At 40.5% G+C, this 22,779-nt stretch overlaps 2 protein-coding genes across 2 annotated transcripts; both read right to left on the reverse strand.

Annotated features, from left to right (window-relative positions):
- Positions 1 to 8,088: 8,088 nt before the first annotated feature.
- LOC310924242 (cornifelin-like) lies at positions 8,089 to 11,140 on the reverse strand. The gene is made up of 4 exons (XM_083885905.1): positions 11,115 to 11,140; positions 10,130 to 10,268; positions 9,879 to 10,015; positions 8,089 to 8,229 (listed from the first exon to the last, which is right to left on the reverse strand). The coding sequence occupies exons 2-4, from the start codon at positions 10,236 to 10,238 to the stop codon at positions 8,131 to 8,133; spliced, it is 345 nt and encodes a 114-aa protein (XP_083742031.1). The 5' UTR covers positions 10,239 to 10,268; positions 11,115 to 11,140; the 3' UTR covers positions 8,089 to 8,130.
- An 878-nt stretch (positions 11,141 to 12,018) lies between these two features.
- mrps15 (mitochondrial ribosomal protein S15) lies at positions 12,019 to 22,319 on the reverse strand. Its single transcript, XM_083910803.1, has 8 exons — positions 22,109 to 22,319; positions 16,852 to 16,920; positions 16,674 to 16,746; positions 16,532 to 16,580; positions 16,280 to 16,364; positions 16,115 to 16,173; positions 14,340 to 14,531; positions 12,019 to 12,304 (listed from the first exon to the last, which is right to left on the reverse strand). The coding sequence occupies exons 1-8, from the start codon at positions 22,239 to 22,241 to the stop codon at positions 12,197 to 12,199; spliced, it is 768 nt and encodes a 255-aa protein (XP_083766929.1). The 5' UTR covers positions 22,242 to 22,319; the 3' UTR covers positions 12,019 to 12,196.
- Positions 22,320 to 22,779: the final 460 nt, after the last annotated feature.

The following is a 22,779-nucleotide window of genomic DNA, read 5'->3' on the forward strand; positions in this document are numbered from 1 at the left end:
GAATGTGCGTCAAAAAATGGAAGTGGGCGGGGCTTCAGACTGACGCAAAAAAGTGCTACTAGGTCAATTCCTGTCGGGAATAACGTACATGAACGAAACTTGGTACACACGTTCATTAGGTTGTGCCATGGGAAAAAGTCAATCACAAGTTTTCTGTGAAACCTACAGGAAGGCCGCCATCTTGGATTGAAGGCGAAAACGGAGGCGTTTTTGGCGAATTTACAGCATAACTTGCCGTAGATACCAAAATCTACAGTTTTTGACCAATCACCTTCAAACTTGGCGAGGTCCATGTGGACCAGTTGAGGTATGATCTAATCTGAAAAGTTTTTTGAAATCTTGCATGGCGCACGAGATAGGTGGCGCCAAAGTTGGCGAAAATTCCAAATTTTCCCAACACGCAACGAAACGCTCATAACTTTACGATGGAAGGTCAAGTCGGAGCCAAACTTGCCATGATTGATGGTGGGTAGTTGCTGAAGACACCTATGCAAAAATGATCACATTTGAAACCATCGCCTCCTGGTGGTGGAAGAGAATATACAAAAAAAAAGTTAATTTACGATTTCGGTAATAACTTTTACAGAGATTGTCGTATCCGACTCAAAATGACACTGAAACATTGAAAACACATGGTAGATGATGCGTGTTGAATATGATAGCACATTCTTTAACGGTGTAGCGAGGTGCGAGGTGCAAAGTCGGATTTTTGCGACAAAAAAACAAACTCTTATAACTTTGCGAGTCCTGGTCCAAACTGAAACAAACTTCCTTGGATTGATGTTCCTCCAGCCCTGACAATGTCTATATGAAAATATTTAATTTCGAAAACAGCGCCCCCTGGTGGCAACAGAAAGAATTTTCTTTGCTATAAAATCTATCTAGTCCTAGAGCTTTTGTGCTATCACCTTCAAACTTGGCGAGGTCAATGTGGACGAGTTTTGGATCAAATGTTATTGAAACTGTTTTAAAATGTCGCACGGCGTACGAGATAGGGGGCGCTAAAGTTGGCGATCATTATGATGTTGACCAAATCTCTTATATCTTTGCGATGGAAGGTCAGATATGAACCAAACTTACCGTGGTTCATGATCGATAGTTCTTAAAGACGAATATGAAAAAACGGTCACGTTTGGAAACAGCGCCTCTAGTGGTGAGAGGATTATTACCCAAAAAAAGTACATTTATGATGATAACTTTGTGAATCCTGTTCCGATTTGAACCAAACTTCCTTGGATCGATGACAGTCCGACCCTGAACAAGTCTACATGAAAATATTTAATTTCGAAAACAGCGCCCCCTGGTGGCAACAGAAAGAATTTTATTTGCTATAAAATCTATCTTGTCCTAGAGCTTTTGTGCTATCACCTTCAAACTTGGCGAGGTCAATGTGGACGAGTTGAGGATCAAATGTTATTGAAAGCTTTCTAAAATGTCGCACGGCGTACGAGATAGGGGGCGCTAAATTTGGCAAACATTCTGATTTGTAAAGACAGACAACAAAACGCTTATAACTTTGCGATGGAGGATCCAATGTCCTTCCCTGGATTGATGCCTTGAAGTAGTCTATAAGACAATATTCAATGTCTTAACGACGCCCCCTGGTGGCAGCAGACTATGCCATCTACTGTGCAACACTAAAGAAACTGGTATAACTTTGTAAATCCTGTTCCAATCTGAACCAAACTTCCTTGGATTGATGACAGTCTGACCATGAAGCAGTCTATATGGAAATCTTCAATTTATAAAACAGCGCCCCCTGGTTGCTGCATATAACATTACATTTCACACTTCTTCATGCTGCTATAACAGGGATTGTTGTATCATCCTCATACGTGATATGTGGGACCACAAAACCGCTCCGACCATGTCAGCAACAGACGACTTCCTGACAGGAAGTGGATCCGCCGCAACAGGAAGTAGAATGTAACTTTGCCATACATTGCCCGATCGCCACGAAACATGATATGTGAGTCAATAGAACTTCCCTGAACATGTTAATGGACACGCCTTTGACCAAACAGGAAGTCAGCCATTTTAAACAGGAAGTCCCCTGTAACTTTACCGTACATTGATCAATCTGCACGGAACTTGACACGTGAGACCAGGAACCTATCCTGGACATGTCTGCAAAAGCTAAACTCCAAACAGGAAGTGGAACGCCAAAACAGGAAGTAGAATTTAACTTTGCCGTACGTTGCCCTATCTCCACGAAACATTATATGTGTGTCAAGGGAACTTCCCTGAACATGTTAATAGACATTTCTGACCCAACAGGAAGTCAGCCATTTTAACAGGAAGTGCCCTCTAACTTTACTGTACATTGACCGCTCTGCACGGAACTTGGTATGTGAGGCCAGGGACCTATCCTGAACACGCAAACAATGACCTCCCGACAGAAAGTGTAACGCACTTAACAGGAAATAATATATGACTTTACTCCACAGCCCAACATCCGCACGGACGGCGCCAATTAGAACTACGACAGCAAGCAGCGAATGAACGAGAGACGAGATCAGGGCGCAAGCGACGAGGTGGGCGCGGGTCGCGACGTAGCGTCAAGCTCGAACCCGTTACCACCGCTTGCGGTGCTAGTTATTATTATTATTCTTCACACGAAGAAAGTGCCTTTTTGAAGGCCTAAACGGATCTCAAACCTTGTGAATTTTTGGGACAACATCAGACCTAACTTAAATCGCCGAACCAAAGTGGTTCGGTGAATGTGCGTCAAAAAATGGAAGTGGGCGGGGCTTCAGACTGACGCAAAAAAGTGCTACTAGGTCAATTCCTGTCGGGAATAACGTACATGAACGAAACTTGGTACACACGTTCATTAGGTTGTGCCATGGGCAAAAGTCAATCACAAGTTTTCTGTGAAACCTACAGGAAGGCCGCCATCTTGGATTGAAGGCGAAAACGGAGGCGTTTTTGGCGAATTTACAGCATAACTTGCCGTAGATACCAAAATCTACAGTTTTTGAGCAATCACCTTCAAACTTGGCGAGGTCGATGTGGACCAGTTGAGGTACGATCTAATCTGAAAAGTTTTTTGAAATCTTGCATGGCGCACGAGATAGGTGGCGCCAAAGTTGGCGAAAATTCCAAATTTTCCCAACACGCAACGAAACGCTTATAACTTTGCGATGGAAGGTCAAGTCGGAGCCAAACTTGCCATGATTGATGATGGGTAGTTGCTGAAGACACCTATGCAAAAATGATCACGTTTGAAACCATCGCCTCCTGGTGGTGGAAGAGAATATACAAAAAAAAAGTTTATTTACGATTTCGGTAATAACTTTTACAGCGATTGTAAAAGTGTCACTCAAAATGACACTGAAACATTGAAAACACATGGTAGATGATGCGTGTTGAATATGACAGCGCATTCTTTAACGGTGTAGCAGCGTGGGCGGTGCAAAGTCGGATTTTTGCGACAAAAAAACAAACTCTTATAACTTTGCGAAACCTGGTCCAAACTGAACCAAACTTCCTTGGATTGATGTTCCTCCAGCCCTGACGACGTCTACATGAAAATATTCAATATCGAAAACAGCGCCCCCTGGTGGCAACAGAAAGAATTTTATTTGCTATTAAATCTATCTTGTCCTAGAGCTTTTGTGCTATCACCTTCAAACTTGGCGAGGTTAATGTGGACGAGTTGAGGATCAAAAGTTAGTGAAAGCTTTCTAAAATGTCGCACGGCATACGAGCTAGGGGGCGCTAAAGTTGGCGATCATTCTGATGTTGACCAAATCTCTTATAGCTTTGCATTGGAAGGTCAGATATGAACCAAACTTGCCGTGGTTCATGATCGATAGTTCTTAAAGATGAATATGAAAAAACGGTCACGTTCGAAAACAGCGCCTCTAGTGGTGAGAGGAATATTACCCAAAAAAAGTACATTTATGATGATAACTTTGTGAATCCTGTTCCGATTTGAACCAAACTTCCTTGGATCGATGACAGTCCGACCCTGAACAAGTCTACATGAAAATATTTAATTTCGAAAACAGCGCCCCCTGGTGGAAACAGAAAGAATTTTATTTGCTATAAAATCTATCTTGTCCTAGAGCTTTTATGCTATCACCTTCAAACTTGGCGAGGTTAATGTGGACGAGTTGAGGATCAAATGTTATTGAAAGCTTTCTAAAATGTCGCACGGCGTACGAGATAGGGGGCGCTAAAGTTGGCAAACATTCTGATTTGAAAAGACAGACAACGAAACACTTATAACTTTGCGATGGAGGATCCAATGTCCTTCCCTGGATTGATGCCTTGGAGTAGTCTATATGACAATATTCAATGTCTTAACGACGCCCCCTGGTGGCAGCAGACTATGCCATCTACTGTGCAACACAAAAGAAACTGGTATAACTTTGTAAATCCTGTTCCAATCTGAACCAAACTTCCTTGGATTGATGACAGTCTGACCCTGAAAAAGTCTGTATGAAAATCTTCAATTTAAAAAACAGCGCCCCCTGGTTGCTGGATATAACATTACATATCACACTTTTTTATGCTGCTATAACAGGGATTGTTGTATCATCCTCATACCTGATATGTGGGACCACAAAACCGCTCCGACCATGTCAGCAACAGATGACTTCCTGACAGGAAGTGGATCCGCCGCAACAGGAAGTAGAATGTAACTTTGCCATCCATTGCCCGATCGCCACGAAACATGATATGTGAGTCAATAGAACTTCCCTGAACATGTTAATGGACACGCCTTTGACCAAACAGGAAGTCAGCCATTTTAAACAGGAAGTCCCCTGTAACTTTACCGTACATTGATCAATCTGCACGGAACTTGACACGTGAGACCAGGAACCTATCCTGGACATGTCTGCAAAAGCTAAACTCCAAACAGGAAGTGGAACACCAAAACAGGAAGTAGAATTTAACTTTGCCGTACGTTGCCCTATCTCCACAAAACATTATATGTGTGTCAAGGGAACTTCCCTGAACATGTTAATAGACACGCTCTGACCCAACAGGAAGTCAGCCATTTTAACAGGAAGTGCCCTCTAACTTTACTGTACATTGACCGCTCTGCATGGAACTTGGTATGTGAGGCCAGGGACCTATCCTGAACACGCAAACAATGTCCTCCCGACAGAAAGTGTAACGCACTTAACAGGAAATAATATATGACTTTACTCCACAGCCCAACATCCGCACGGACGGCGCCAATTAGAACTACGACAGCAAGCAGCGAATGAACGAGAGACAAGATCAGGGCGCAAGCGACGAGGTGGGCGCGGGTCGCGACGAAGCGTCAAGCTCGAACCCGTTACCACCGCTTGCGGTGCTAGTTATTATTATTATTATTATTCTTCACACGAGGAATGTGCCTTTTTGAAGGCCTAAACGGATCCCAAACCACGCAAATTTTTGGGACAACATCAGACCTAACTTAAATCGCCGAACCAAAGTGGTTCGGTGAATGTGCGTCAAAAAATGGAAGTGGGCGGGGCTTCAGACTGACGCAAAAATGTGCTACTAGGTCAACTCCTGTCGGGAATAACGTACATGAACGAAACTTGGTACACACGTTCATTAGGTTGTGCCATGGGCAAAAGTCAATCACAAGTTTTCTGTGAAACCTACAGGAAGGCCGCCATCTTGGATTGAAGGCGAAAACGGAGGCGTTTTTGGCGAATTTACAGCATAACTTGCCGTAGATACCAAAATCTACAGTTTTTGAGCAATCACCCTCAAACTTGGCGAGGTTGATGTGGACCAGTTGAGGTACGATCTAATCTGAAAAGTTTTTTGAAATATTGCATGGCGCACGAGATAGGTGGCGCCAAAGTTGGCGAAAATTCCAAATTTTCCCAACACGCAACGAAACGCTTATAACTTTGCGATGGAAGATCAAGTCGGAGCCAAACTTGCCATGATTGATGATGGGTAGTTGCTGAAGACACCTATGCAAAAATGATCACGTTTGAAACCATCGCCTCCTGGTGGTGGAAGAGAATATACAAAAAAAAAGTTTATTTACGATTTCGGTAATAACTTTTACAGAGATTGACGTATCTGACTCAAAATGACACTGAAACATTGAAAACACATGGTAGATGATGCGTGTTGAATATGATAGCGCATTCTTTAACGGTGTAGCGAGGTGCGAGGTGCAAAGTCGGATTATTGCGACAAAAAAACAAACTCTTATAACTTTGCGAGTCCTGGTCCAAACTGAACCAAACTTCCTTGGATTGATGTTCCTCCAGCCCTGACAATGTCTATATGAAAATATTTAATTTCGAAAACAGCGCCCCCTGGTGGCAACAGAAAGAATTTTATTTGCTATAAAATCTATCTTGTCCTAGAGCTTTTGTGCTATCACCTTCAAACTTGGCGAGGTCAATGTGGACAGGTAGAGGATCAAAAGTTGGTGAAAGCTTTCTAAAATGTCGCACGGCGTACGAGATAGGGGGCGCTAAAGTTGGCGATCATTCTGATGTTGACCAAATCTCTTATAACTTTGCATTGGAAGGTCAGATATGAACCAAACTTGCCGTGGTTCATGATCGATAGGTCTTAAAGACGAATATGAAAAAACGGTCACGTTCGGAAACAGCGCCTCTAGTGGTGAGAGTATTATTACCCAAAAAAAGTACATTTATGATGATAACTTTGTGGAACATGTTCTGATTTGAACCAAACTTCCTTGGATCGATGACAGTCCGACCCTGAACAAGTCTACATGAAAATATTCAATTTCGAAAACAGCGCCCCCTGGTGGAAACAGAAAGAATTTTATTTGCTATAAAATCTATCTTGTCCTAGAGCTTTTGTGCTATCACCTTCAAACTTGGCGAGGTCAATGTGGACAGGTAGAGGATCAAAAGTTGGTGAAAGCTTTCTAAAATGTCGCACGGCGTACGAGATAGGGGGCGCTAAAGTTGGCGATCATTCTGATGTTGACCAAATCTCTTATAACTTTGCATTGGAAGGTCAGATATGAACCAAACTTGCCGTGGTTCATGATCGATAGGTCTTAAAGACGAATATGAAAAAACGGTCACGTTCAGAAACAGCGCCTCTAGTGGTGAGAGTATTATTACCCAAAAAAAGTACATTTATGATGATAACTTTGTGGAACATGTTCCGATTTGAACCAAACCTCCTTGGATCGATGACAGTATGGCCCTGAAAAAGTCCGTATGAAAATCTTCAATTTAAAAAACAGCGCCCCCTGGTTGCTGGATATAACATTACATATCAAACTTTTTTATGCTGCTATAACAAGGATTGTTGTATCCTCCTCATACCTGATATGTGGGACCACAAAACCACTCCGACCATGTCAGCAACAGACGACTTCCTGACAGGAAGTGGATCTGCCGCAACAGGAAGTAGAATGTAACTTTGCCATACATTGCCCGATTGCCACGAAACATGATATGTGAGTCAATAAAACTTCCCTGAACATGTTAATGGACACACCTTTGACCCAACAGGAAGTCAGCCATTTTAAACAGGAAGTGCCCTGTAACTTTACCGTACATTGATCAATCTGCACGGAACTTGACACGTGAGACCAGGAACCTATCCTGGACACGCAAACAATGTCCTCCCGACAGAAAGTGTAACGCACTTAACAGGAAATAATATATTACTTTACTCCACAGCCCAACATCCGCACGAACGGCACCAATTAGAACTACGACAACAAGCAGCGAATGAACGAGAGACGAGATCAGGGCGCAAGCGACGAGGTGGGCGCGGATCGCGACGTAGCGTCAAGCTCGAACCCGTTACCACCGCTTGCGGTGCTAGTTGTGATTATAATCACAATCAAGTCATAATCTCGAGTCTCGCAAAAAGCAAATGTAACGAAACATTCAATTGAACAATCTTTATTGACATCATGCTCAAATCTAATCACTCAAGCTGTGCACGATTGAACAATGGGATTTATTTACACAGAACGCTTGCATGGTAGGAACACAGTCTGGTCACGAGGTTGCACGGCCACACACAGGAAAGAAACATATTACATTTAATACATTGATTGGCATATTTTAATTGTTGTCTGCATTAAAATAAGCGAGACACAACGTCACAGAGAAAAATACTGAAAGGAGCAGAACAGAATCTTTTTAAACGTCTGGGGTTTGGTTAAACTTCTCCGTTCCTGATACGGATTTCTCGAGCCATCATGCACAAGTCACAAAGTCCACAGAAGCAGGACATCAAGGCGTCGTTGCATACAGTTCCCTACGGTGACAAGATTGCACAAAGGAGAGAGAGAGAGAGTGAGAGAAATCACAACATAGAACAACTGTCTGTTACAACACATGCTGCAATTCAGGTTTCTAAACGGCAGGAAAAACCCATCATTTCCTCATTTTTTGCATTTTCTGTCTTTCAAAAGTGCCAGTTTGTCCTGACCACAAGAAGTTTGCCTACGTATACCATGTTTTGCACGAGTGCAGAGCCGTTTCTTGCATATTATGCGGACTATGCAGCTGCATAGGGCCCCACAGCCACCAGGGGGCTCCCAAACTGCAAGTTCAGACTCATATTTTATTATATTTTTGGAGAATTAAAAGTACCTGTCTTTATTTTCATGTATTGGATGCATTCAAAATGCATATATTTGCAAAGCATGTAAGTGTTTGTGGGGTAATCGGGAAAAAGTTACCTCGCGTTTGAAAAAATAAAAAATACGGGCCCCCAAATAGTATGTGGCATAGGGGCCCCCAAACAGCTAGAAACGGCCCTGTACCGTTTGCATTTTCTGTCTTTCAAAAGTGCCAGTTTGTCCTGACCACAAGAAGTTTGCCTACGTATACCATGTTTTGCACGAGTGCAGAGCAGTTTCTTGCTATTATGCGGACTATGCAGCTGCATAGGGCCCCACAGCCACCAGGTGGCTCCCAAACTGCAAGTTCAGACTCATATTTTATTATATATTTTTGAGAATTAAAAGTACCTGTCTTTATTTTCATGTATTGGATACGTTCATTATGCGTATATTTGCAAAGCATGTAAGTGTTTGTGGGGTAATCGGAAAAAGTTACCTCGAGTTTGCAAAAAAATAAAAAATATGGGCCCCCAAATAGTATGTGGCATAGGGGCCCCAAACAGCTAGAAACGGCCCTGTACCGTTTGCATTTTCTGTCTTTCAAAAGTGCCAGTTTGTCCTGACCACAAGAAGTTTGCCTACGTATACCATGTTTTGCACGAGTGCAGAGCAGTTTCTTGCTATTATGCGGACTATGCAGCTGCATAGGGCCCCACAGCCACCAGGGGGCTCCCAAACTGCAAGTTCAGACTCATATTTTATTATATTTTTCAAGAATTAAAAGTACCTGTCTTTATTTTCATGTATTGGATGCGTTCAAAATGCATATATTTGCAAAGCATGTAAGTGTTTGTGGGGGTAATCGGGAAAAAGTTACCTCGAGTTTGAAAAAAAAAAATAAAAATATGGGCCCCCAAATAGTATGTGGCATAGGGGCCCCCAAACAGCTAGAAACGGCCCTGTACCGTTTGCATTTTCTGTCTTTCAAAAGTGCCAGTTTGTCCTGACCACAAGAAGTTTGCCTATGTATACCATGTTTTGCACGAGTGCAGAGCCGTTTCTTGCATATTATGCGGACTATGCAGCTGCATAGGGCCCCACAGCCACCAGGGGGCTCCCAAACTGCAAGTTCAGACTCATATATTGTATTATATTTTTGAGAATTAAAAGTACCTGTCTTTATTTTCATGTATTAGATGCGTTCATTATGCGTATATTTGCAAAGCATGTAAGTGTTTGTGGGGTAATCGGTTTGAAAAAAAATAAATATGGGCCCCCAAATAGTATGTGGCATAGGGGCCCCCAAACAGCTAGAAACGGCCCCGTACGAGCGTCATACCTGAATACCGTAGGTCAGTCTCATGTGAGTCCTCATGGCCGTTAATCCTCCTGGCAGACAACCCAGACAGCAGTTTTCTCCATATTTATCCGCCGTGTAGCAACCCAGTGCCATTGGGCAGAGAAAGCCGAGAGCACCTGCACAGACAGATATATATATATATATATATATATATGGCACCGTGAAGGTAATTGAAATAAAAAACGATTAGTGATTCTTTGGGTGCACGGACAGAAATTAATTGCACTCACAGACGGGCAAATCACTGCAGAAGTCACACAGGCCTGTGCTCCACTTTCCCGTTTGGACGTTCGTCCCATAGCCGCCTGCACTCGGTTGGGAGACAACTGGGTTTGACATACTTTTTTTGCTCGTCTTTGATTAAGTCGCCTGGTGGAAAAACACATTCAGTCAAGCTGCTGTTGTCAGTTGTCAGTGCTGGAATCCAGGGCCATGAAAACTGACGTTTAATGCGTCACGCTTGCTTTTTAAACGTGATACATAGATACTATTCATTTCTAGAGAAGGAAATGATGCGAAAGGTACAAGTGACGGCATTCAGACTACGCAAAGTCAGCAAACATTTCACAGGTTTACTTCATAACACCTATTAATGTGAGAGATGAGATGCTATCCTGCTATCTTCATTGTAACTGTATAGTTTGTGGTTTTGTTTTATTACCTTTATCCGTCTATTGTCCGTTTGGATGATTATTCTTTGTTTGCGTGTGCTGCAGATCGGGAACTCAGTAAAATCTGTATTTTTTTAACCGAGCCAGGCCAGTTCAACTAATACATTGTTTGTTACTGTTACTTTCATTCATTTCCTGGATAATAATAATGACTTAATTGAATGAAAACTCAAATGTTTGTGGGCTTTTTGATCAAGATTTGAGCTAAATTCAGAACACAATCAGTATCAGTTCATCATCTAATACCCAATATCCAAAATGTTATACAAAAAAAATGCTATAAATTACATTGTTTTGGAATTCATCCTTGTGACAATCATGTGTTACCATCATGAATCATAAATACCAATACTATGATTCCGTGTGTGCTCTCATGCAGAAAGAAACATACATATGAAGCAGTTAATCGAGTCAATTTGAATCCAAAACCTTTTAAAAGATTTAAACAATCGAGGCACACAATTCAGAATAAGTATAAGGTTTTTTAAAAGTGGAAAAACTGAGACGCATTCGCCACGAGAAGGAAAAAAGAGGTGTCGCTTACCAGAAGAGTCGGTGACAGTGTGTACTCCCTCCTGATCGAACTGACACCCCACACACCACACCACACCACACAGGAAACTGTGACGATCTCGTGCTGTGAAACGCTGGGGGTTTGGCTGTCAAACTGCCGCGTTTTCGAAAGATGACAAAAGACCTGTGGACGTTCGTAAGCCATCACGGTTTAACATCTAACCCTAAATAAGCGAGGGAAGGGAGTCTCCTTCTCCTGGGCTTCCATTGGTCTGTCCCGCGTCACGCATCGGCAGAGTTCAGGCGAGCCGTGAACTCGTGAGAAAGTCTCAGGCCAAACTTTCACAGCAGAATCACTCCATGTTTCCCCTTTCACTCGCATTTCGAATCAATCTGCGTTTGTAAAAAAATGCATGCAGCATTTGCACGGCACGGCACGGCACAAAACTGTGGTTGTTTTTGTTGCACACTGAAGGAATCAGAATGTTGAGGTTTGTCACGCATGGGTGGATCTTAAAAAGGTGCAGTGTGTAAAAGTTTGGGGGGGGAAATGAAAGATAAAATTATGATACTTTTTCACTTTTTACGCATACAATCATTTCATTGTATGAACTGTTTTTAATTAACCCAGAATGAGCCTTTTATACAGTATGTATGTGTGCAATGGGTGCGCATGGACAGTTGCAATTGATCCATCATATTATTCAAATTAAAAACAAATTAATAAACAGCAGAGTTGCATTGGTGTGATAACAAATGACGTCTAACTGATTATCAAATTAAGCTTAGGAGAAATATTTTATCTGATAAATGATGACGCAACAGGATGTTTAACCAGCTTTGGCTGCACTTACCGTTATCGGTGAACATATCTTGTACAAGTGACGCACATTTTTTCCAAGTACCTCACCACACAAAGTAATTACAAATTTAAATATATTTTCCAGGTCACTTTATTTGATTTTTTTAACGTTTCCAGCAGCGCAAACTAATGATATTTTAAGATGCGGTACAGGCAGGTTATCCATGTTACCTTAACTTAAGGTGTAAAAGTAAAATATTGGTGAAGATGAGTATTTATGTAGACTTTATGTAGTATTGCCGTATGAACGATTACGCCGGCTGCGTCTCTGCTGCTTCTGTGGCTTTGGAGGCAAAGCTTCTCCTCTTCATCATCAAAAGTCTCTGCTCCGCTTTCTTCTTCTGCACTTCTTGGTAAACCTGTGAAAAGACACCAGTGTCAGGGCAGGGGAGGAGCTGCGACTTTGACGTGCCACAAACGCCATAAACATACACTGAACTCGACCGAAATTGTAAAGACACTACTTTGTGATAAGACCAGTACCGGAAACCAGCGTGACGTAAGACAAAACAGATTTTAGCCATAATAAAAGAACCCTATACCTCCTTAAGTTGGCAAGTTTGTGTCCTTTATTTAAATCCAAAATGAAGGATTTCAAACACCAAAGTCAGAAAATAAAACATTTTAAGTGGCTGGTGGAGAAAGAATTGGATCAACAACTCCTACGTGCTGCGGCATAAAATGACTGGTTTTCTCTATGGACTTTGGTGCAGGAGAGTGAGCTTTCCTGTCAGAAAAGGGTCGTTTTTTAAGATATTGCAGACTTGGACGTGTTAATTCGCAACCATTTTTCCTCGTGTCCCTGCTGCGAGCCACGAGGGTGAGTGGGCGAATAAAGGCCACATTATACTTCTCCGACTGCGTAACGCGTTATCCGTCTGCGTCACCACGTAGACCACTCGAGCCTTTATACTTCTGCGTCGTGGTGACGGATAGGCGCTGCAATTTCCCGCCCGATCAGTAGGGGTCGCCGCGCAAGGTTGTTGTGCTTTTGGCTACAGTGAGCAATGGCGTCCGAGAGAGAAAGACTGTTGTTGTTGTTGAAACAGTGGCCGTTTCTCACTTTTCTGTGTCCCGGAACGCAGTTTTAAGATAATTTGAGGCGAGAAATTGGCCATTTAGAGTCTAAACATGTGCCGTGTGTGTTAAGATATGACGTATTTATAGTTCGGCAGCGACTAAGTCAGCGGTGATCAGCTCCGCCCTCTGTGGACGCTCGGTGCTCACTGTGAGCCGGCACAGAGCAGCGTTATCTCGGCCTGTCCTGAGGACCAATCGCAGCTCTTGCCGTCTCCGTTGTCCCTTGACGGAGTGACGGACACTTAAAAAATATTCCGTGCAGCCGGAGACGACGCAGAGGACTCTGCGTAGCCTACGCAGAGCACTTTACGCAGGAGTATAAATTGGGCTTAAGCACCGACAAGGCCGGGTCACAGAACGTCCTGCTTTTTCATTTAGGCTAGGTTTCAGGGGAGGCTCTTGCTTTATGCTAGTGACATTTCTTCCTTTTTTCGGAAATGGCAGTATCGCAATATTTCCCCCCCCCCCCCAAAGCTGTGAATTTCATGTCAAAAAAAAAAATAATAAAAATGATTTTTCTTCACAATTGAAGTGTCTGTTTTGTTCCCGCTTAACAGTGAACACACACAAACATTTTAGTTCCCTGAATCAACCAACGCATATTCTATTGAGATATGTGCAGGAACACCGGACACACAACTTCATCCTAAAGAGTCCTTGTATTTAGTTAAGTACAGAGGAGTATATTAGTCAGGGTCTCTGCAGGTTTCAACAAGTCAAATTTAAGACTTTTTTAAAGACCATAATGAATACAATTTAAGACCCATTTCACGTCCACGCTGCGTAAAAAAGTACAAAAGACACAAAGGAAAATTGGAGCTGCAAATCGTTGAACTTGCACTTACGCTAAGTTTTCTCCACTGCTACGCTAAGCTGTAACACACCACGGCGCGTGTGCACTAGCTAGAGGTGCTCGATAAATTCTCACCGGAACTAACAACACGGAACCAACTACTTTAGTTCCGTGTGGTAGTTCTGTTATCGGCATCCTCAAAATTCGAAACATTTCAAAGCGAGACTGAAGTTTTCTGCACGTTTTACATAAAAGTCACGTTAATGGATTTTTAAGACCTTTCAAAATTGCATTTAAGACCTTTTATGAGATTTATGGAGAATTGTAGACATTTTAAGGGCCTTAAATTCAAATTATTGGATTTAAGACTTTTTAAGACCCCGCGGATACCCTGATTAGTATACTCGCTTTTTAATGTGGAATCCTTTGGCTGACGGCCAAAAGAAAAAGAAAAAAAAACCCACATTATAATACACAGGAAAATATTCATGTAAACAATAATGTGCTTGTTTTCCTTCTACCTTAATACACAAAGCCTTCTTGGCCAGCCAGCGACGAGTCACCCGTCTGTAATACTCTGGGGGGAAAGTGTAAGTGATGCCCAGCTGCTCGCACACTCTCTCAAAGGAATCATAGTTGACCAGCCGGAGATTCTTCAAAAGCTTTTTCCTTTTGTCGATGGCCATTAGCATCCGCCTCTTATTAGCTTTGTCCTGGAATGAACGGAGAGAACACGTTAAACGAATGTGGTTGACCTTGAAATGCGACTGAAACGGTCTAAAACTGAAGGACATGAGGACATTGAGTGAAGAAAAGGTGAAGTAAGTAGTTTATAGTGACATCTAGAGGAGAGGCTGAAATTTACAACAACAAACTGCTCCTCTGCTCACCCCCTCCCTTCCCTGAGCGCTACGGTATCCTCAGCCGGTCAAATGTCAGCTGATGAGGTTCTAGTATTTATTCAGATGTACAAGTGTGTCTTTTGTATATCGTATCAGCTCCGTCAGAGGAGGCGGGACTTCCGCTACAAGCGAAGCGACGCTTGATTTGTTCCTCTCGGGTTTGTCCTTACAGGCTCCCGTAGAAACACGGCGACTCGCTGCTAACAGCGGCTATGCAACCGCGGTCCGCGACCGCGTTATTTTACATGACTTTTTGAAACACTACGAAAATGAAACAAAAACTAGGTAACACTTTCTTTTACAGTCCCCTAATTACCAGGTATTTACCTGGTAAATTCATGGTAACCTAAAAGTCTTACTCGGTAATTACCAATGGTAATAAGAAAGTAAATACAATGAAACTATGGCCAACATACTGGGCATTTACCTGGTAACTACAGTAAATTAGAGTGTGTTATTGGGTAAATACTGTGGGTAATAACGAGGTAAGTACAATTAAACTATGGCCAAAATGTGGGGTATTTACCTGGTAACTATATAGTAAATTATAGTGTGTTATTAGGTTATAAGCTGGTAATAAGCAGGTAGCTACAGTCCCCTAATAACTAGCTATTCACCCAGTAAATATATGATAACAAAAATGTTTTACTAGGTATTAGCCTGTAATAAGGAGGTAAGAAAAAAAATGAAACCATGGCCAAAATACAGGGTAATTACCTGGTAAATTAAATTGTGTTATTGGAAAATTACCACTGGTAATAAGCAGGTAATTATTTCCCCGTTATATGTATGGTAAATCAAGATTGAGTTACCAGGTCAATGTCCAGTATGCTGGCCATAGTTTCATTGTATTTACTTTCTTATTACCATTGGTAACTACCTAGTAACACGTTTGTGTTAGGTAAATACCTGGTAATTAGGGGACTGTAAAAGAAAGCGTTACCAAAAACGATTATACAGCGACTAGACAATGCAGGAGCACATAATATGTATAAAAAAGTGGGTCATTTTGGGTCATATAAACCCATAAATACTACACATTGTCCCTTTAAATGACAACTCGACAGAAAAAACAGTCCGTTACGCCCCACCTCTACTTTACGCCCATGTCAGATTTAATAGAAGAAGCTTGTTGTAATGTGGAAATTTCCAACCATAACGGGTGTTAAAACATCGTTTCAGTTCGCGAGGGGGGAGTAAACACAGGATATCCTGTAGTTCACGCATGTTTCACACTAAAAGGAAGACAGGAAGGAAATGTGGGGACATGTTCGTATGTGAAAAGTTCTAGTGGTGTGAGTACACCGTCCTGAAACATATTACATCATCTAAAATGTGTATTTGTCTGCAAAGGGGCGGCGGGGGGGACAGTAAAATCATGTTCCTTCATTTACCTTGTGGTGTTTCTGCAGATGCTCGTGGTAGTTCCGAATTCTTGCTGTCAAAATAGCCACTGGAGGGGAAATGACATTAATTAGTGGGTTTCAATAAAACACACTATCTCTATCGTATTCAGATGAAAAACACCAAAGTGCAACGTCAAAATCAAAGCAACTCACCCCTAACTTCCACTGAGCTGCGGTCGTGCTCGTCCCTCTGCACTTTTGCAATCAGCTGTTCCCTCTTCAGCTGCAGCTTGTCATGCTGAGGACGAGAACACAAAACAAAACGTATATTCCACTTCCTGTTTGCAAGTACTTTCTGGAAGTGATTTGTCACTGAACATTTTTCCAAGAAAATCAATCTTTAATCAACAAAATAACTGGAAGAAAAACACGGGTGAGTCAAATCTGCGGAGAGATAAAACTTACGTGAGAAGCCAGCTCCAGTGAAAGGAGTCTTTTCACAAGATCGTCAGTCCTATTAACAGAAGTGGGCCAATAAATACATGAATATTAATCATAAAACATGTTTATTTCTACTCATTCGATGCAAGGTGGAGTATAGACGTACGTTTGGGCGAGAGGTACGGCTGAATATTCCATCTTCAGCATTGTGGGAGGAAGATCGCTGAGCTGACTCTGTTCTGCAACACACAACGTAGCGAATAATGAATAAATCATCTTTATTTTTATTTATTTTGTTTAAAGGCAAAAACATGGTGAGGTGACAATGTCGTCCCAGAACATACCAGTCTTCTTTTTCTTTACAGCCCGGGCATAATGTCTCACTGGTGGCGGAAAGGCAAAGCTTCCTGCAACTGAAGACACAGAGGGAGGAAAACACATATTTAATGTGGACACAGATCGATTAAAAAATGATTCGTACTTGCCGATCTAAACGTCATCACAAATCTGCAGCGTATGTCTGCAACTGTGTGCACTAGCAGACGCTTCATATTGTGACTGTATGGAAAGTATGTGCACTCTATATGTTGCCATCAACTTCTTTGTCCCCAAGGGTGGAAATTTGTGGCGCGGCAAGAGTTCACGTCGTGAATACATAAAAACAGCGATAATGAAAACCACACACACACACATACAGCAGCACCTCCAGGTTGTGAAGTTCATATCAGGGGCAATAGCATTAAAATCATATTACAATAAGAAGAAAGAAAATTGTGCTATTGCACAGTGCACCAAGAAGAGCCAAACAGTCAGAGCCTATTGCTTCTAAGCAACTTGACAACTCTTTTATGTCAAGTCTTTTATGAAGTCATGGCAAGGAAGACGACAATAATCAGAGATGCTACTTATAAAATAAGTAGCATCTCTGATTATTATGTGGTACCGTTTATTCAAGCGAGTAATTCCAGCAGTTACAAGATCACTTGACTTCCCTTGGCTGACTAGCAATATACTATCATAGCCTATAATCATCCTCTAAACCATGGGTGTCAAACTCTGGCCCGTGGGCCAAATTTGGCCCGCCGTGTAATTTCATTTGGCCCTTGAGGCAATATCAAATTAACATTAGAGCTGGCCGGCCGGCCGGTATTATACAGCGGCACCGCATTCACCGCTAATACTACAAATCCCATAATGCTCTGCTGTTGTTTTGTGTTCATTGTTATTTTATTTTCAAATTTATTAGCTTGTGGAAAAAGTTAATGTTGATATTTACCTCAGAAGGCTGCAAATAGAAAAGAGGCATTCAATTTTTTATTTAAATTTTATTTAATATGCCATTGATGTTTTTTCGTTTGTTTTTTGAAAGTTGATTTTGCACTATTAAGTTATATAAGCGTTGCTTGTTCCATATTCAGTGTTAAAGCAAATCAGTGTAGCAAACTGAGCAATAATTAACGTTTTATTCATGCACTTTCTCTTGCTACTTCAAGGCTTGAATGTTTGATTCATTCATTATTGTTATTTTATTTTCAAATTTATTATTAGCCTGTGGAAAAAGTTTATTTTGATATTTACCTCAGAAGGCTGCAAATAGAAAAGAGGCATTCAATTTTTATCCATCCATTATCTACCGCTTATCCTGTATTTAAGGTGCATTCAATTTTTATTTAAATTTTATTTGATATGCCATTGATATTTTTTAATTATTATTATTATTATTTGAAACTCGATTTTGCATGTCACTATAAAGTTATATAAGCCTTGCTTGTTCAATATTCAATGCAAAACTTGTTTGGGTCCCTATTAAAAGGTTAATTTGTTCAACCTTGGCCCACGGCTTTGTTCAGTTTTAAATTTTGTCCCACTTTGTATTTGAGTTTGACACCCCTGCTCTAAACCTTGAAACCCTGGTGATGTTATGTAAAAAAAAAATGAAAACAGATATATACTTGGGGAATACAAGTTTGACAGCAGACAGTGTTACAACATCTGTGATTTTGCAACTAACGATAATAATTACGTTTTCGATAAAAAAAATGGGTTATAAGTAGAGCTGCAACTAACGATTATTTTCGTAATCGATTAATCTGTTGATTATTTTCTCGATTAATCGATGAATCGTTGGGTCCATAAAATGTCCTAAAACGTTGATCAGTGTTTGTCAAATCTGGAAATGACGATGTTCTTGAATGTCTTGTTTTGTCCACAAACCAAAATGATTCAGTTTTATTGATTTCTTTGTTATGTGGAGCAAAGAAACGAAGAAAATATTCACATTTCAGAAGCTAAAACAGTCAGAAATCTTGTTTTAATCATGAAAAAAGCTTCAAACCGATTATCGATTATCAAAATAGTTGCCGATTAATTTAGTAATCGATTAATAATCGATTCATCGATTAATCGTTTCAGCTCTAGTTATAAGTGTTCTAATGTGTCTTTATTTTCTTTAATATTTTTTTTTTATTCAGATTTAATGATTTCTTTGTTACACGGAGCAAAGAAACCAGAAGATAATACAAATTTCGTAATCGATATGACTAATCGTTGCGGCCCTATTTCGCACTACTGCCTCCTTCTCATCCCCTTTCTTTGCTCATCCATTTGCAAACCTTAGCTTTGTACTATGTTTTACATTATTTACTCAATACCCAACCCTATAACAAACTATAGGGATGGGTAACTTCGCGTCAAAACATTTCAAAATCAGAAAATGCTCGGAAAGGAATTCACAAGCTGTGTGCAGCCTCCTGATCTGAATGTCAACATTCTTACTCAAGAACATAGTTTCATCACTTTTAAAGAATCCCAAGCTAATTCATAGCAGAGCTAACATTTCTGCTGTGACTAACAACTGCAGCATTCTCACTAATAACACTGTTGGACAGCTTAATATTATAAGGTGTATAGATTTTTTTTTTTTACTGCAGATGCTTCATTTAAAGTAATAAATCTAAGTGGTGACCCCACAGGGAGACGCTGAATGCAGACAAATGATTACGTTAAAAAAATAATCCCCCCAAATTAGTCAGTCTAAGTGAGTGATTATGACTCAAAAAAACAGCTGATATCATAAGGCTGTCGTCAGGTTTAAAAAATTAATTTAATGTCCAAAGACATTTTCTATTGTCACTTTCTAGAGAGGTACTTGTTATTTTACTCAAATGTAGTTTTCCTGTAATCAAAAGACAATTTGTTTGTCAAATACTATACCAGGAACATAATATGCAAATGCATACTTCATCATTCATTGTAAATATAGTCATTTACTTCTGCAAGGCCTACATTTGATCTAACTCTAGTTTATCGCACGTCATGTCTTTTTCTGATTCGTAATCATTATCTTATCTTCTGTCCTCATCAGGGAAATGTGAGTAATTATCATGTCACACTGACTAGACCAGGGGTTCTCAACGTTTTGATACCTGAGGGCCAATTTAGGAACCCAACTTTGGACGGAGGGACGCCAAAGGAAAAAAAAACGAGAAAGAAATACCATTTGTAATAATTTTAACGACCAGATTGCAGTTCTACAGTTTAGTAGAAGTAATTTAAGCGTTAATATAATAACTCTTTATAATTTACTGGGTAATTACCCAGTATTTTGGCCATTCTTCTTACCTTCTAATTACAGGTTAATGCCAAGTAACACATTTCTGTTACCATATATTTACTGGGTAAATAGCTAGTAATTGGGGGCTGTAGATACCTGCTTATTACCAGCTTATAACACAATAATACACAAAAATTCACCATATAGAAACCAGGTAAATACCCAGTTTACACTTATTGGTCTGTATCCAGTAATGTCCAATAAACATTTAACAAGCTTAGTAGCTACTGGATTAAAACTATCAACTGTAATTCATTGCGGGGCCGCCAGAAATGTTTCTGCGGGCCGCCATTGGGCCCCCGGGGCCGCACTTTGAGAACCAATGGACTAGACACAGTGACACCAACCCCACCCTCATTAACCAGCTGCAATAAGTGTTATTCCAACTGTATAATATCTAGCTGTTTTTCCGTATAAAATCAATTTCTGGATGTTACTAACAGATTCATTTTTTTTTACGGTATGCTGATGTGGTTTTTAGGTTGCCCAACTACTTTTCATCCATCCATTACCTACTGCTTTATCCTCCATTCAACTGTTTATTTATATTAATAATGTTTGATAGATATCATTGGCTATGAGAGAGACGTATTTAATTGCATCAAGTGCACACTGACTATGCTATTAAGTTCCTATTGCAAATAAGCTTGAATTTGAATTGTAAACTGTTTAGAAACAATAAGCTTGCACTTATATATTGAAAGTATTGATAGATAAGAAGATATGGAAGTAAATCTGTGCCATCTGAGTTTGAATTCGAATTTCTAACACTGAATTTTTTTGCATCGAAATTAGACTTTGAATTTTAAAAACCATCAAATTTCAAGCACTGTTTTTTTTTGCCATTGATTTTTTTCCAACTTAGAAATAAATTCAGTGTAAACAAATTTGATGTCTCAAAAAATTCAGTTGCAAAAAATTCGATGTCTCAAAAAATTCAGTTGCTAAAAATTCAGTCTAAAAATATTCACAAAAAATTAACTTGCAAAAACGTCAGTTAATATCCAGGTCACCAGAGAGAAGCAATCGATCCCCGTCTCAATTCATCCAACACCAATCAACGTACGCTCCATTGGCCATACATGAATTACAGTTTAATACTAAACCTCATAACTTGATTTGTGGCGCCACCACTGGCTGCTCCTTGTTGTGTATCAGACGAACTGAGTAAATGCAATAAGCGCCTGGCTGACTGCAAAATGTCATCATGCTGACTACCCTGTCATCACAAACAGCAGAGAAAAATGAGGATATAACAAACCAGTAGCAAAAAGATGATATTTTAAACAGATAAAAGTTACTGGCCTTTAATTAGGACGACCATATTTAGAAAGGAGACAACTTGGCTCTGCTTCGAGATGCTCAAATTATACTTGGATGAATTGAGACAGGGATCGATTGCTTCTCTCTGGTGACCCGGATATTAACTGACGTTTTTGCAAGTGAATTTTTTGAGACATTGAATTTTTTGCAAGTGAATTTTTTGAGACATGGAATTTTTTTGCAACTGAATTTTTTGAGACATCAATTTTTTTTACATTGAATTTATTTCAACGTTGAAAAAAAAAATGAATGGCAAAAAAAAAAACAGTGCTTGAAATTTGATGTTTTTTTAAAATTCAAAGTCTAATTTCGATGCAAAAAAATTCAAAAATTCAAATTCAAACTCAGATGGCACATATTTACTTCCATAGGAAGATAGCCACCTCAAAAACACTCACAATTCATGTACCCAAATGTAATACATTGGCCATTTTCCATGCAATAGTGTTTCCATAGATATCGTCTGTGATACACAGTTGACTTTGACCCAGCTCACAGCGCCCTCTACTGTTAATATTAAGCATTGCTAAGTGTTGCCAGACAGCCAGTAAACAGCGAGCGGCTCTGAAAGATACGTTAATCGTCCATTTGCTCCACGAATTTGACCGAGTTTACGAAACATTTCTCTCAACACTTGTTTCCCCTTGTTTTCGCCCCGCACTCACCGCAGCGGACTCTCGCTCCTGTCAAATAAGCCGAGCAGCGCGTCCACGGTTTCGCCAGCGCAGCGGAGCAAAACTCCCGCAAAACACCGGCGCGGGGCTTCAGGACGGCCCGCAGAGCTACGGTAGCGAACATGTTTCACGGAAAGAAGTGAAATTATGTCACGGAAGGGATGAAAAATACAGCAGATACGCGTCCTCGACCGCTACATGAGGTCCGCCATTTTGAATAGACTAAGCTAGCCGAGTAAGCACGGTGGTGTTCTCGTCCTAGGCGTACGTGTCGATCCCAGAACACATCGCTGTGACAATGCGAATAACTGATTAGTTAGAAAACTAATTAGGGCATTAGAAGACACCTGATAAATATGCTGAAAAGTTTAATTAGTATATGTCTGCATGGATTGTTTTTGTGGCTTTTCTCATATGATAAAACATAAACCAAAACAAACCCATAGAAACGATTGAAAATATAGGTTTGGGATCAGTTTGGAATCAGTGGGTCACATGACTTGAAAGCTACTCACAAAACAAAAGTTTATTTTTAAATTTTATTTAAATGTAAATATTGTATAAGATATAAGATGCCTTAAAATCCTACATATTAATATAAAAACACAAGAAGCAATAAAACGAAATACAAAAATGCGTGAGCATCTCGGCCTCATCCAATT

Source organism: Microchirus variegatus, assembly GCF_963457635.1.
Source record: "Microchirus variegatus genome assembly, chromosome: 2".
Classification (NCBI taxonomy): Eukaryota; Metazoa; Chordata; class Actinopteri; order Pleuronectiformes; family Soleidae; genus Microchirus; species Microchirus variegatus.